We start from the raw sequence: 15,250 nt of genomic DNA, 5'->3' as shown, positions 1-15,250 counted from the left end.
AAGTAGGTATATATATTTGTCATTTCTGCAACCTGAATTACCTTTTCTCAGATTACCACGACTACATCAAACATGATGATTTCGTGCCAGCGCGTGTTTCCAGCCCTTCTGCAGCCGAAGTCAAGGGGACCGACACGTACTCGATCGACACACAGCCTTCCAGTTAGTAAGGACAGTCGAACCATTCTCGTCGAAATCCTTCGCTGGCGTGGTCTAGGGGCTATTTATTTTATTTTTATTTATTCAATTTTTGTTCTGTAGATCCCATATGGAGGTAAGGACTCCGGGATATAGAACAAGTCGATTAATACAAATATACACACATATACAAACAAACTGTACAACCACAAAAACTAAAAATTACAGAGTACTTTTAAATTTCAAAAGTAAGAAAGAGAGATTTAAAAAAAAAACCATGGGTACATAAGAAATTGTATAAACTGAAGTCTAAAGCTCAGAGTGAAGAGTTAGTTTACAAAACTCAAAATTTTTCTCCTCGTTTTGTGATGTATTTAAATAAAATTTACCGGAGTTAGTTTTCTTATTTGTTGTTAGGTCAAAGCCTTCCGAGTCCGCCCCTAGGACCTCAACACCACTCGGGCACACCTGTCGCGCAGGACAGTCCGCCATCCCATTGACGGCCAGACGTCACTCGCCAAGACAGCAGCGCGTCGTGGAAGGCTCGCGTCGCAGGGACACGACGGCAGTGCTGAGGAGTTACCAGCCCCCGGATTACCGCGCCGCGGTCTGCTCCACGACTGAAGGTCGAGACTCACGAACCACACACACATCCCGCCGTCACTGTGGATCTCCTGGCCGTTATAGCTGGCATGCAATTTCGGGGCATTTATTCCTAGGAAGCCTAAGATGTCCATCAAGTTCTGTACCTGCCCGAACACGCCCGAATTTTCACCATCGGCCAACCTCGGGATTTTTTTTTTATTTTTGCGCAGGAAAAATGAATTCAAATATATTTAAAGTGGTTGGTTAGGTTAGCTTCATTAAAACACTATGGACGGTTAGTTAGGTTAGTAAAGCTACATTAAAATAAAAAGAGAAATATAAATATATATAAATAAACCCGAGGTTGGCCGAAGGTGAATATTCGGGCGTGTTCGGGCAGGGAGAGAACTTGATGTACATCTTAGGCTTCCCTTTTTTCCTCACAGCCATGGGCGGTCCGGCCAAAGCTTTGTCGGGCGGCGCCAATAGTTAGAGGTAGGAGTTTCCCCACTAGATGGAGGAGTTACCTGTTTTTCTATAACGTTCCACAACGATAGCGTTATCCACTTAAGAGGTATTAGGTCCTGATATATTGTAATTTTTTTCATATTTACGCTCTGATGCAAATTTTGAACTATTTACCTCTATTGTTGGCTTATAATAGCATAAATCAGATCTTCCAGACAGTCTATAACATGTTGCGACCACATGTTTACTAACAGGCTCTAGTCTGTAAGCGCCGCGAAGAAATATATTATTATTTTACGCGGGTGACTGCAACTACCATGATGATCACACCAGTTCACAAGTGTTGACTTCAACAAGTAGCCAAAGCTAAATCCTATGCATCTAAAACAAAAAAAAAAAAAATACCATTGAAGCTTTATTGCAAGTGGTTTTAAAATATATTGGAATTGCAAGATGGCAAGACCTGATTTACCTTAAAGATTGTCTCTAAATAATCCGCGATGCTTAACTGAGGGTGTTATTTTAGTTCCGTATTATATTGCATACGCATATAATGGGTGGTAACAACATAAAAAGCTCATGGTTACATTATTTAACATTGAAATGTTATTGAAATTTTTTATATATTTCTCTGAAATTATTTCAATATTAATGTAAATTTACTAAATTTTAATATTCAGAGTTACAATAATTACATTTAAAAACTTTCATAAATACCAATAAAAAAACATTGCACCCAAAAAGAACCTTCCGGACTTTCTTGCTACAAAACTCCTCCCTTCCCAACAAAAAAAAAACTGGTGAATGTTTTTCCTTTAAATTTTAAAGAACGTTTCGTACTTCGTTAGTCTACTTAAGTCTACGGACTTTCACTTCATTAGTTTCTGTACACCCTGGTGGCTTACCTTTTACTCAAGTTCCACCAATAATGAATATTTACTGAGGTAGTGTTTCCCCCCTTACTTGTAAAATCATGTTGGCCTCGTTAATGAACAAGCACCTCTTTTTCGCGCCACTCGAGTTGGAGCGAGGAAGGTAAGACGAAGCGAAGCGCCGGAGAAGGTGGCAAGGGCTGGAAGGGGGGGGGGGGGAATGAGGGTGTATTCGTGGGTGTTAGGGATGTTGGGGTGGTAAAAAAATATAAAAGAATAAGTGAGGGGATGGAGGCGACTATGAACTACAACGCTAACAGCTTCTCGGGAGGGGCAGGCGCGACCCGAAGGCGTTTAGATACAAAATCTCTCTCCCTCAGTCTGTCTCCCGAAGACAACTTCTCAGGCACCCTCCAGCCCTCCTGTCCAACTTCATCCCCCTTGTTGCGAGACCAGGGATGCCGAACCCCTCCGCCAACCCTTGCAAACCCACAGCTCGCGCGCCACCCTCTCTCCTTTGAAATAAGGACGAGACCAGAAAGAGGATTTAAAACTTCTCGAGGAAGGACAAAAGGAGTCTGGCAGGAAGATAAAAGGAAAAGGGGGGACGAGCGAAGGTGGAGGTAAGGCGCCCGGGAGAAGCAAATTTTGCGCTGAAAATATATATTTTTTAATATCCTCGGCGCGGGTTGGCAAGGAAATGGGTCGCAGCACTTCGCCGAACAGAACCAGAGGAGGCCCGACAATTCTGTCATAATCGCTTGGCCCCAGGGGTTACAGGATATGAAGAAGGGGGGAAAGGCGAGAGAAGGGAGAAGAAGAAGAAAAAAAGGTGACCGAGGAATTTAAACAGAAATGTTATTTGCACGGTCGGGTCGCGCCGGGAAACGCTGAATTTATGAGGTTGGTAACCCATTTCCAGGCGGGGGGGTTGAAGGAAAGGAGCGAAGGGGTGCCTTGTGTCTGGAAACAGGAAACACATTTTGAAGCCCTGGGGGCGAAATCTTGACACGGACCCCTCCTTGCAACACGGGCACACGGAGAAGTGCGAGGTTCGTGGGAGATCATGCCGTCGGCAAAGTCGACTCGAGCCAAGGTTCTCTGGACCAACTGCACTGCTTACAAAGCTTGACATTCGTGTTTTATAAGTTGTAAACAACATCGTTTCCAGTGTAGGATAATAGTTTTGTCAGTAAAAAGTTTAATCCCGGATCTTGTCGCCAGTCTATTAAAATTCTTTGGACATATGCCATTGTAGTTTAGCACTTTGTCGTGGAAAACGTAAGTCTTATTGCACCAGATAACCTTTCCCGAAACGGTTCATTTGTTTTGTCATAGGAAGCCTACTGTATGTACGTCTGTGCTGTCGTCGTTGTGTTTCCCGCAAAATATGTTTTGTATCATCGTTAGGTTCGTCGGTTTGCTATGTTTTTCTTCATCCACTGTTTTAGTTGAAACTGGCTCGTCGTTGTTAGCCCACTTTGTTTGAATGTGGTGATATTTTTTCTATTACTGAATAACTTTCACGGAAAATTCTGTGGCGTGTGATATTAAATGTTTTGCATCAGGTGATTTAGGCCCGTTCTTTGTAGGTTTTTTGGTTCCGTTTTTATTTTTCATTATTAAAATTTTCCGTGACAAAGAGTGCAAAACTGCAATGCTGTATGTCCAAAAGATTTTATTAAATTTAAATTCACCATTGCAAAAATTATAAAATAACGAGTTGGATAAGCTATCTTGTCGCACGAGGCTGAGCTATCACTGCGACTTGTCTCGACTTCGAAAGCCAAGAAATAGCTAATTTAATTGTGTACGCTTGTCATAGATTTTTATACTTTTCACGCCTTCCAATTGGTCACTATGATAAAGTTTTGGAACAGTGAAATTCTCGGGAAAAAATTCCCAAATAACTACGTCATTCGAAGTGTTCTCGCGTTGATCTGTACACTACTGAAAAAAACTTAACAAAATATTTCTGTTTATAGCTTCATAAATTGAAACTTGGATAAAAAAAACTAAGTTCAAATTTTTTATACTTAATAAACGTAGTATTATATTTTTCTGTTTTAATAGTTTAATTTATAAAAAAAATCTGAAATTTTGTAATTATGCGTACATCATATTTAATTTTTTTATATAAGTATATGAACATTATGCTGTTGTGCACTAAAGAGATACTGCGGTATACTCTGGTACCCCAAATAAAGTAATCAGCTTTAAATCTTTTATGATTCGCATGCATGTAGGGGGTATACGTAGGGCCATGCGTATTTCGTGATAATATTTCAGACCAAACTGCGTGTTAAAACGTTTAAGCATTGTCAGTATTTCGTGGTCGGCTGGGTTTATTTCAGGCACATTTCTACCGTCAGCACACCAATCACAGCCATCCGGTGCGGGAGAAAACGCGTCCTGAATGGCCTGGCAAACTAGGACAGTGGCTTCTCTTTCAAGGATACAATCGCGGGCATATCTTAATGCAGTCTAATGAGCGATCAGAATTTTTGTTTTCGTGAAAAATACATAGATTTTAAGTAAAGTATTTTTTTTGTTTAAGTCCAGTGTGTAGGTGCACACAAAATTTAGCAATACATATATTGTTTTTATTTTTTAAAAGAACGAAAATTTCAGGCAGTCATTAGACCTGAAACTAAACCAAAACTATGCATTGTATGTATGAATAGACTGTTTGGGTAGTTGGAATTTTGGGAGTGGTCACTTCAGGTCTGTACTATCCACATTCCACTGTCGTAAACAGTGAAGGCAGGCGCCCGCGTTCACTGAAAGAAGCTCGGGTCGTTGCAACGAGAGGAGTTCGCGCGCTGCTCACGGGACACAAACTCCAAGTCGACCCGCGAGCGTCGGTGAGGGTTGGGGATGAAGTTTCAGGATGTACCATTAACGTCGCAGCGGTGGTCGTCCAACAGAGGGGCTTGGGGGAGGAACATAACGCGATATGGATGTTTCCCCCCTTCCCCCATCTCGCCATCAGACCTGATAGCTGTAAGTCATTATATCCCTTCAACCACCCCTCCCCCCCAACCCCAACCCCGTTGCAGTAGATTTCAAATTGCTTTATAGCGGTTGTTTGGCGCAGGAAATGATTTTGTTAGCATTTGGAAAGCTCGGCGGAACTGTCATTACGTGCAGATAGGGTCCTCGCCCTTTCTGCACGGTCGGTGCAGTTGATCATCAGCGCCTGGGGGTTTGAGGGGGGGGGGGGAGGGGGGTAGAGAGTCAGACAGTTCAAAATGCCAAGCAGACCCTTGGGGGGAAATTCAAAACGAATTTCACCCTCTCTCCGCCTCCCATTTCAATAATGGCCTCAGGATTAATATTTGAGAATAATATGCTCTGGGGTGAAATGGTAACACAAACGTGAACCAATTTACATTTCAATCTGCTAATGCCCTTCCGTTTATTTTATTTTGAATAAATACAATACGTCATAAAAATGTGTGTCCCGTTAACCCACAAATAAAAAAATATTCAAACTTTGGTATCTCCTTGTCATTTGTGAATTTGTAAATCTCTGGCGGAAATGTTTTTGTAGTAAAAAATAAATAATTTTTCTCTAATTCTTAAAATCCTAAAAAAAAAAATACTCACATTAAAAAAATAAACGCTGGAAAAAATAATCTACATATATCCCCTACATAACCAGAAAAATTGTTGAAAATTTAACAAACAAAGTTTATGAAATTATATTAACGGTCAAGGAGATTTACAAGTTATCATGGGCTCACAAAGCAACCATAATAGCTTATAAGAAACACCTACCCATAAGTGTTTAACAAAATTGTTTCGAAATAGTGAAAATTATCTGAATATTGGCAAACCATAAACTTCCATATCAGCCTCAAAAAATGTAGACCATAAACGACATGCCAAGCATTTTATCACTTCATGAATTTAAGTAATTTTTCTTTCATATTTTCAGTAAATTTAATTTTCGTGTACCATGGAAAAAACACAAATATTTCTAAGACGATTTTTCCAATTCCTCAAACAGATTACAGCAGTATATAAAAATAGATAGGCTACGTAAGAGCATGAAATCCCACAAATGGGCGCGACTCACTAAAGTGTTTGTCAGACAACACACATAACAAAACTGCTTTCAAAATATTAAGCTACTGACATTTCAAGTCACCCGTATTGAAACGAATTCAACCACACACACTGGTATGTGCGATTGCAGCTTAGAGCTTTTTTTTTTTTTGGAATCGCTATTACATATGTGGAAATAAAAGAATCAAATGTGTTGTAAAATTTTTATAATCGAATACATATTTGGATAATGTTGCGTAACCAAATACAAATCCCTAAAAATATAAAAAGAGCATAGGCTTGAATATCTTTACCACCATTTTTTTTCTATCGACCTATTAATTTTTTTTGCGAATATAACAAAATCGCCTATAAACATTTCAGTAGTTTCATAAGTTTAAATACTTCACGAAAATGTTTCTTTGTTTCCAACGCCAAAAAATTTACAAATTAGCCAATTTGTCACCATAAATCAAATTAATGTAGATACGTTTATAATTTAAAATAAGTAATTATAAGATTTCTTATGGTATTGACGACCGGTTTATTCACCCAGTATTAATAGTTGACTAATTCTATTTTAAACTTGAACATAGTTAACTATTTTCCATAACTTTGAACAATAACAAACCATAAGGAAACTAACACGTGTGTGTGATAGCCGCATGCAACAATATTATATACATGTTATGCTTTAAGCGCACAGGTACAAGATGGAATTATTTTTCCACGTTCACATACAATTATAACTACGATGACTTAATTTTTTTAATGTTTAATATCTTAGCTATCTGCAAACAACATTTGCTAGGAGTATTTCGTGCATGGAATTGCAGTCAAAATAGCGTAAACCAATGTGCTGCCTTTTGTGACGTATGGCGTCAACCAAAGTTTAGAAAACCAAAGGGAAACGTTATAGAATTAACTGTTTAGTGAAGTTTAACAAGATACGCAGTATTAAAAAAAATATATCATTGTTGAAAATCAGGTTAAAACCGGTGTTTAGTATTTTGTTTTTTCAAGTGTTTGTTTCGCTTTTATCGGAACCGTTTCATTATATGTTATAACGTTTATCTCTGCAAATTCCAACGATTCGATAGTCGACGTAGCTGTTCCAGCAGCGAATTCTAGCGGCGGGTGCGGAAACTACTTGTGATTTGCGTCATTAAATGTAATTGAAAACACACTTTTCGTATATTTATCATAAACTGCATATTTTTTAAAGAATTGTTTTTTAAACTTTTTGTCTGAGTTACGTATTGCAAGTTTATCTGCAACATGAGAACATGTGAGTTTTCTCGTTACCGAGGTTAGTTGATTACACATCACTGGTGAGTACTAAAAGACTGTCTACATATTGTTACACTGTCCGCAGGATAACTTGATGCTTGGGTGACGTCACGAACGTTCAAAAAGCTTGTAAGGGGAAGGGAAGCAAGCTGGCGTAGTATACACAAACCAAAAACATTGAGTCTATATTATAGATTAATAAAATCACTTTTAAAAAAAAAACTGAGAAATTACAAGTTCTTCGATTGAAAAAAAAAAGAGTAGTGTACACTACCAAAAACATTTACTTACAGTCTATTATTGATTAATAATAATAAAGTCACCAATTTACTCGCTCTCCTCAAGAATTCCAATTCCTTCCATTTCATCTTCGGTAGAGTTGGAATCTTCACTGCTACTGTCTACACCGCCAAGTGTAATTATTATTTTGTCGATTTCAATGTCAAAAAGAACATCCCGGCTGTAATACTCCTGCTCTAATTTTTCAACATGATTACAAAATGGAACCCAATCTTCTTTTCCCATGCTCTCAAATTGTTCTTCGCAAAGTCTTTTCACATCATCTATTTTGAAGGACACATTTTTTGATGCAACAATACCCTTAACTTTACCCCATATACCTTCAATGGGATTCAAGTCGGGATGGTAGGGTGGAAGTCGGAGCCGTGTGTGACCGAAACTTTCAAGAATCTGGTCGACGGAATACACTATGTGCCGTGGCTTATTTATTTTAATAAGTTCGTACAATGTTGGCTTCAGCATGTCTTCAGTAAATGAAATTTTGTTTTCTCGCAGCCATTTTTTCATATCATCTTTTGTTGACGAAGATGTTGGCGATTTGTTTACGCGGACATTGTGATAGGGTGCATTATCCAATACCACGACGCTGTTTGTTGGCATGTTTGGTACGAGTTTTTCCCTAATCCACTTCTCATAATTGGCCTGGTTCATTTGGTGGTGGTAGTCACCAGTAGCTTGATGTGATTTCCACATAACGAGGGCATTTGGCACGAATCCATCTTTACCGCCAGCATGTATCATAATAAGGCGTTGCCCTTTCGCTACTGGCCGAAGGACACCGTTTAATGTTTCATCTGCCCAGCTTTTTTGTTGCACATGCGAGGATAACACATACGATTCATCTACATAGATTATATTCCTGTTTTCATTTCTGAAACGCATAATGCTCTGTAAATAATTAATTCTTTTCTGCCTGATATCATGCTTTTCGATAAGAACGAGGCGGTGAGATTTCGTTTTACGCCACTGAAAGCCTAACTTTTTCAGAATTTTACGAAGAGTGCTATCGCAACCTTGAAACCCTATCTCTATCTTCAACTTCTCCCTAAGCTTTGGCACTGTTGGCGCACATTTTTCTGTGATATAAAAGTTATAAATTATCCTACGAACTACTCCTTCGTCAAACCCATCCAGTTCGTATTTTGAAGACTTTTTTCTTTTCTTGTTAGGCGTCTCGAACAATCCTTCACCATCTTCGTTAATGTGTTGACCTTCTTTCTTTATACGTTGTACAGTAGCACGAGAAACTCCCGTTGCTTGCGCCGTGCGCAGTTGCGCACGTTCAAGAGGAATAGATAACGACATCACACCATTCCGAGCTTCATTTTCCATAAAATTTAACACATTAAACACTACCTCTCGCGCCTGCGAATGAAGTTTTTTCTGTTTAATTTTAGATAACGTAGGTGGCATTTTTATATTCAGCACGTGGGGTAAAAAACGTTGCGAGAGAACACTTTACAAACAATTATGTACTAGTATTTTATACATTACAACAAAGAACCACTACTGCGAACTTGTTGATAGCTTACGTTTAATACGTATTCAGTTTACTATTCTCTCTTTAGCTATAAACATGAAACACGTCACGATAGCACGTAGCGGACTGGTCAATGTTTTCATTCAGAGTGGTATGCGAAGTGAAAGTCTCTGAATACGTTCTCTGCGCATGCGCGCTGGGCCTCCCTCCCCTATACTCCCCTAACCCGCCCCTCCAAGGCAAGGCTACCGTAACGGTCACTCAGGCATCATCTTATTCTGCGGGCAGTGTACGAACGTGAGCAAGGCCATGTCACGCGCAGGTGCAGAGCTAGCTGGGCTGACATCATATGCCGCCGTAACATGAGATGTGCCGTGCGCACCTGGGTCGCTGGTTCCCCTCCCTCCAGCCCACAGCTCCCCGCGCGGCGCTGTTAGTTTGACATCCGAAACCTGACAGCTGCGGAGTTACGCGAGCCGCCGACACGTGTTTCGAGAGATTTCTGCCGTCGGGTCGGCGAGGAATGACGCGACTGGCCTCAGCCACGCTCGTGATTTCTGGAAAGCGCTTGGGCTGATATATAAGACGAGGACGCCGGCCTCAGAGTTAGAGAGTTCAGCCGGGAGTTCTCCCGCGGCGGAGTTTCCGGGGCAATAGTGCCGCGGGTGCGGCAGAGTGGCGAAGTCCTTGGACGATGGTTCCAGGGCAGAGAGTGAGTGAATTCAGTGGAGTCAGGAGTTTTCCCGCGGCGGAGTTTCTGGGCGATAGAGTGGCCAAGTCCCTGGACGAAGGTTCCAGGGCGAAGAGTTCAGTTCCGGGCGATAGTGTCGCGGGCGCGGTGGAGTTCCAAGCGAAGTTCCGAGCGAGGCGTCGAGTAGGATCTCGGCGAAGGGGAAGTGCGAAGGCGGCGGCGGAGTGCGGCGACGGAGTCCTGCGACGGAGGACCACGAAAGGTGCTGAGGCGAGATTTGCACCAGAGGTGCGGCCCAGCGAGGTGTGCGGTGTATAATAACGAGTAATTGAGGATGCAACATATTTAATTACAATTGATTAATTGGCATTTTTAGATTATTTGCTAGTAATGTAAATAGTGGCAATGAATAAAACTGTGTATGTAATAAAATCTTTAATTGGGCAATCCTTTACGAACCCTGTAAATCGTAACAATATTTGTTAAAATTTGGTAAATTAAGAATATGTCTTTATTCAACGCAGCATAGTGAATTCGTTTCCCATAAATGTTTCGTGTATCAAAAAAAAAAGAGAGCATATACTGAATTAAATGATTACTTAAAAGTTAGTTGTAAAACTCACATTTTCATGAAGTATTTTAACTCATGAAACAGCTGAATTGGTTATAGGCCTAAGCTATGTTGTGAATTTCACAAAAAAAATTAATAAAAAAAGTAAAGATATTAAAACACATCCTCTCTTTAAATTTTATGCTAGTTTATTCTTGTTAAGCAAAATTACTTCAAATTACTTTTGAAAAAAAAATTACAAAATATTGGGGTTTCTTATTTCTTGCAATATCGTAGCTTTTAAAAAAATACACTCATAGCCACAATCACTTACATATGTTAGTACTGGGTATAGTTAGTTTGGTTCAATACGGGTGACAAATATTTAACGGCATAATATGAAAGCGCCATTCAAAACTTTCAATTGACTGACCACGATATCTTGATTAGTTTAATTCTATTAAAATCCATAATAGCTGAAATGAATTGAAAATAATTGTTATTAAAATAGTTTAGTCAGAAATTGATTAACTGACTGAACACATTTAGTACTAATTTTTATAACATTGTATTATTATTTAGAAATTATTTGTTTTTATTTAATTATTTATTCATTAATTTTCTATGTACCAATTTTAAAAGGATTAATTCATATGTCACAAAAAGGAATAAACCTAAAATTTTAAAACCATGTTATAATAATATTAATGTAAGAATTTATTTATTAAACTCACTTTACTCATATAACTTCCAGGAATGAATTCGTATCAAAAACTTTATATTTACAACGTATAAGAAAATCAATTTTGCAATACGTCTAGCTCTTCAAAGTTTAGCGTGATAGATAAATGCAAAAATTATTTTCAAGTACTTTTCTGGATGCAAATTACAGACATACTTTCCGCGCCCGCCGCTAGAATTCGATGCTAAAATCGTAAAGTTGGCTTGCCACCATCACACTTAGACAGCAGCTCGTTCGCTACGTCATTAATCGAAACATTTGATTGAAAGACGGAAAAATTAAACTAATAGTAACTGCTCCGATAAAAACTAACAAGACTTAAAAAAACAATATACCCTGGTTATTTCCTACAAGGAATTTTATTAAAATACTGCCCATCATGTAATAAGTCATTAAACTGTTTATAATATAGGCTAATGTGTACCTTTGACTTTGTACCCTTTAGTTCGCGTCAATCGCCACAGATGGCAATACAGTTGTTACACATTTTTGTTCCATAACTTCCGTCGAATTCACGAAATTACCCATACAAAATTCCGCATACCGAGAGTGAAGATGTTACACATAAAAAGTTATTTCTTTATTAAATCTTTAAACCGATATATTACTGTTTGGTATCAGACTAAAGAGCACAGATAGCACCCGTACAATAAATTAATGGTAGCAATAATTAGATATGTATTATTAAAACAAAACCATTTAATGAATAAAATGCAATCAGTTATTAATATAACTGATATATGTATTAATATATATGAATATATTATAATCACAGATAATCACTGAATATAATAATGTGTCATATTTAAAAAAAATTGATATTTTTTGTAAATAAGTTAATACCGATTATTTCGAAAAGTAATGGAAAACCTATTTAAAAACAGGATGGCGAGAGTGGGATTCGAACTGCATCCTTCCGAATCCGATCCCAATATTCCACCGAGCTGCTACAAGGCTTCCTCGTTCATTGTTCGCCATAGAGTCACAGTTAACTTCGTCCATCCGTCTCGTATTCTGCATGAATACGTTATAGTGTAGGGTCCCACCTGATGCAGTGTGTGTGGTGCCTGTGGTCCCATGTTGAGGTCCATTATTTTCGTTTTTACCGGGTTGGTTTGGGCTGTAGAGGCATGGCTAAAACTGGACCGCGTGTTTTCTGTAATGGGAATTTCGTCATTCTCCATATTACACAAGTAATTTCATCGGCATAGACACTGCAGGTAACCCGATGGGCATAGATACACGAGGGAGGCCTGCTTTCGTCGCACACGTGCGCCATGGTATTGAAAGAGGCGCTGGATTCCCTTTTCAACACAATTTTCCCACCAGTCCACTACATCATCATAGCATTGTTTTTGCTCAGTCCATGTAGTCCATCGTTTCTGTAAGTCCCTATGCACCTCCTCTTGTTCCAATAATCGGGTCTGCAGGCGCCAGTAGTTTTGTCCGCGAAGTGGGATTAGTGTGGGGTAGGATAGAGTGCAGACGACAAGGGAATGATCGGTGAAGGCTGCTGGGATGACATCATAGCTTATGACGGAAATGCAATTATTTATAGAAAATTACAATCGGTCTAGTCTCGTGCTGAAAACATGACCATGGAATGTATAGTTTGGCCGAGGGACTTGTAATATATCAACAACATCTGCAAATTGTATGGCGGTGACTAAGTCTTGTAATGCTGTGTTAGTCGGATAGGCTTCACCATGGTGATCAATGGGGTTCAACACACAGTTAAAATCACCGCCAAATATCATCTTGTTCCAGTAACCTTCTAGGAACAGTAATATTTCGTGTCTGTAAAAGTCTGTCCTGGCTTGCCTGTTTTGTGTGCCCGAAGGAGAGTACACATTCACACAGAGAGCCAACTTCACCAAGTCATTGTCCGGTGGTGGCGATGGCATGAAAAGTGTACCTGATATGATCCATCCTGAAGGATGTATCCTTATATTGATGAGTTGGTAACCATTGCGTGTAATTATGCCCATCCCTCTTCTTTGTGTGCCTACATTTGTACAAACATTGCAGTTGTCAATGTGCGGAATCTGAGTTAGAGGTAGTTCTTGTATGAAAATGACATCAATGGCATGAATGTATGCTAGACTGTATAATGCACGATATTTGTGTGCCATCTCCATGGCACAGACACTCGCCGTTGCAACTGTCAGAACGTTGGCCATCACACCCGGCTCGGTTTTTACAGATATTAATTTTGCACCGAAGGCGAGCCGTGAAAGGCCTTCTTACAGTGTGTTCAATGTCCTGCTTAGCGACGGCCAGTGAGTGAGTTCTCTGTGATTGAGGGCTGTCGGGGACAATTTCATCTCGTCGGGGGCTACGACTACTGTGACGGAATTTTTTTCTCTTTACGACCTACACCATGCAAATCCTCGGTACTCCCTTTCCTCCTGGCATTATATGTTTCTTCGCCTTTCCTTGTCACTCTTGCCCTGACATTCTGTCATCTTCCTGTTCTTCTTCCCCCTATTTGCGACTAAGATTCCTGCAATCCTTTTACTGTCGGTGTGAGTGATTACCTCCCCTCTTACCATGCCCCGTCAAGAGAGACTTGTTTGACAGTGTACGCCGAAGGGGAACCATCTGTCCTGGACTCTCGGACTTGTGGTCACCAGTCGGGGTTCGTACCGGTGTTCTCCGGAGAGGGGCACTACCTAACCGCGGCGCCTTGGTGTCTCGTGTGTCACTCTTGCCCGGAGCCAGGTCGCGCCTGAGCCTATGAGCGCCCCGGCCACGACATGCGAGTCGCGGCGCGGTGCAATGGGGCAGGTCGCCTGCACGTATGTTCCGGCGCGTGTCACAGACTGCGCGTCTGTGACACGGCCACGCCTGTGCGATCTTCAACTGTCAGTATTGACGGGCTGTCTTTATCTAACTCAATCTTGACAACGATTACCCCCGTTTTCACTTTGTATTTGTAATGTCCCCCTCCCCCCCCCCAACCCCCAGAGCTCATCAGAGCATTTACAAATATTTTGAATTTTTTACTTCAACATGCAGGTTGATCACACGCACTATTTTGAGGTTGTCTATGGAAATTTGAATGTCGGCCAGAATGGACTCACCCGATGCTGTTGGAATCTGAGATGTCCTGCCAAGTCGTCCGTCTATGGTCAGCCACCAGTTCGTCTTCCTGTACGTGGAGTGTCTCGTCCGTCCAGTTGGGCAGATTCATGGGCAATGGCTTTTTCTGACACTTCGCACAAAGCGTGTTGACTCGTTTTGTACGTTAATACACATCCATATTGACAATCTAATATGGCCGTGTTTTATGTGTAGGTAGATGAATACAGGCAGAACCCAGCTGAAAGTCTTTTAATCGCGCGGCACGAACGTACTCACACGCACACGTCTACACACGTCCGCGCGCCTCGGACTCCCAAGGCAGACTATTACACCAGCTCGCTCAGTCCCGGCGCTAGGTTGAAAACAAGCTGCATTGTCTCTCCTTAGGAAACGTGGCGGACGTTTCGTCAGATGGCGGGCTCCACAGGGATGCTACCGGGGTGTGTTCATAAAGTAATGCAAGTGATTTTATTTGTGGAGCGACTCTTATTTTTTATGTGATTTAAATTATTAGTACAATATTCTAGTTTTGATATTTAGTTACTAATATTTTTAATATGAAATAAATTTTAGTGTTTTTAAAATAGTAATATTTTCTTTTCAGGAAGCAAATAATTTTATTGCTGCATAATCATTCGCAACATATCCTGTCATTCATATAAACATGTGAGATTATTTTTATTTAAATTAAATATACTATAGGGCCTATATGAGTAGTCCAGTTCCAAAACTCGCCTTGTCCCCCACCAAGGAAAATTGAGTTATTTATTGTTTTGTGCAGCTTTTATAAGTGCGCAATAGATAGCATTATAACACGTTCCACAACTCCTCATGTCCAATAACAGACACACTTTGAAAACCAGGTACTGTTTCAAAACTCTTCTTGTCCACAAGGTTTTGTGTTACAAAACTCTCCTTGTCCATATATATAAAAACTGTTTCAAAAGTCGCCTTGTCCTATAAGCAGCCATGAACAAACTAACTGCATTAATCAAAAGTG

General features: G+C 40.1%; 1 protein-coding gene across 1 annotated transcript in view; it reads right to left on the bottom strand.

Moving 5' to 3' along the window:
• Window positions 1–14,359, bottom strand: part of LOC134546198 (uncharacterized) — a 450,062-nt gene extending 435,703 nt beyond the window's left edge. The window contains exon 1 of the mRNA XM_063388846.1: window positions 14,250–14,359. Coding sequence (XP_063244916.1) covers window positions 14,250–14,359 — 110 coding nt within the window. The remainder of the gene's footprint in view (window positions 1–14,249) is intronic.
• Window positions 14,360–15,250: the final 891 nt, after the last annotated feature.

The sequence above is a fragment of the Bacillus rossius genome, chromosome 1, assembly GCF_032445375.1.
Source record: "Bacillus rossius redtenbacheri isolate Brsri chromosome 1, Brsri_v3, whole genome shotgun sequence".
Classification (NCBI taxonomy): domain Eukaryota; kingdom Metazoa; phylum Arthropoda; class Insecta; order Phasmatodea; family Bacillidae; genus Bacillus; species Bacillus rossius.
This window is presented reverse-complemented; position numbering and strand designations above follow the sequence as displayed.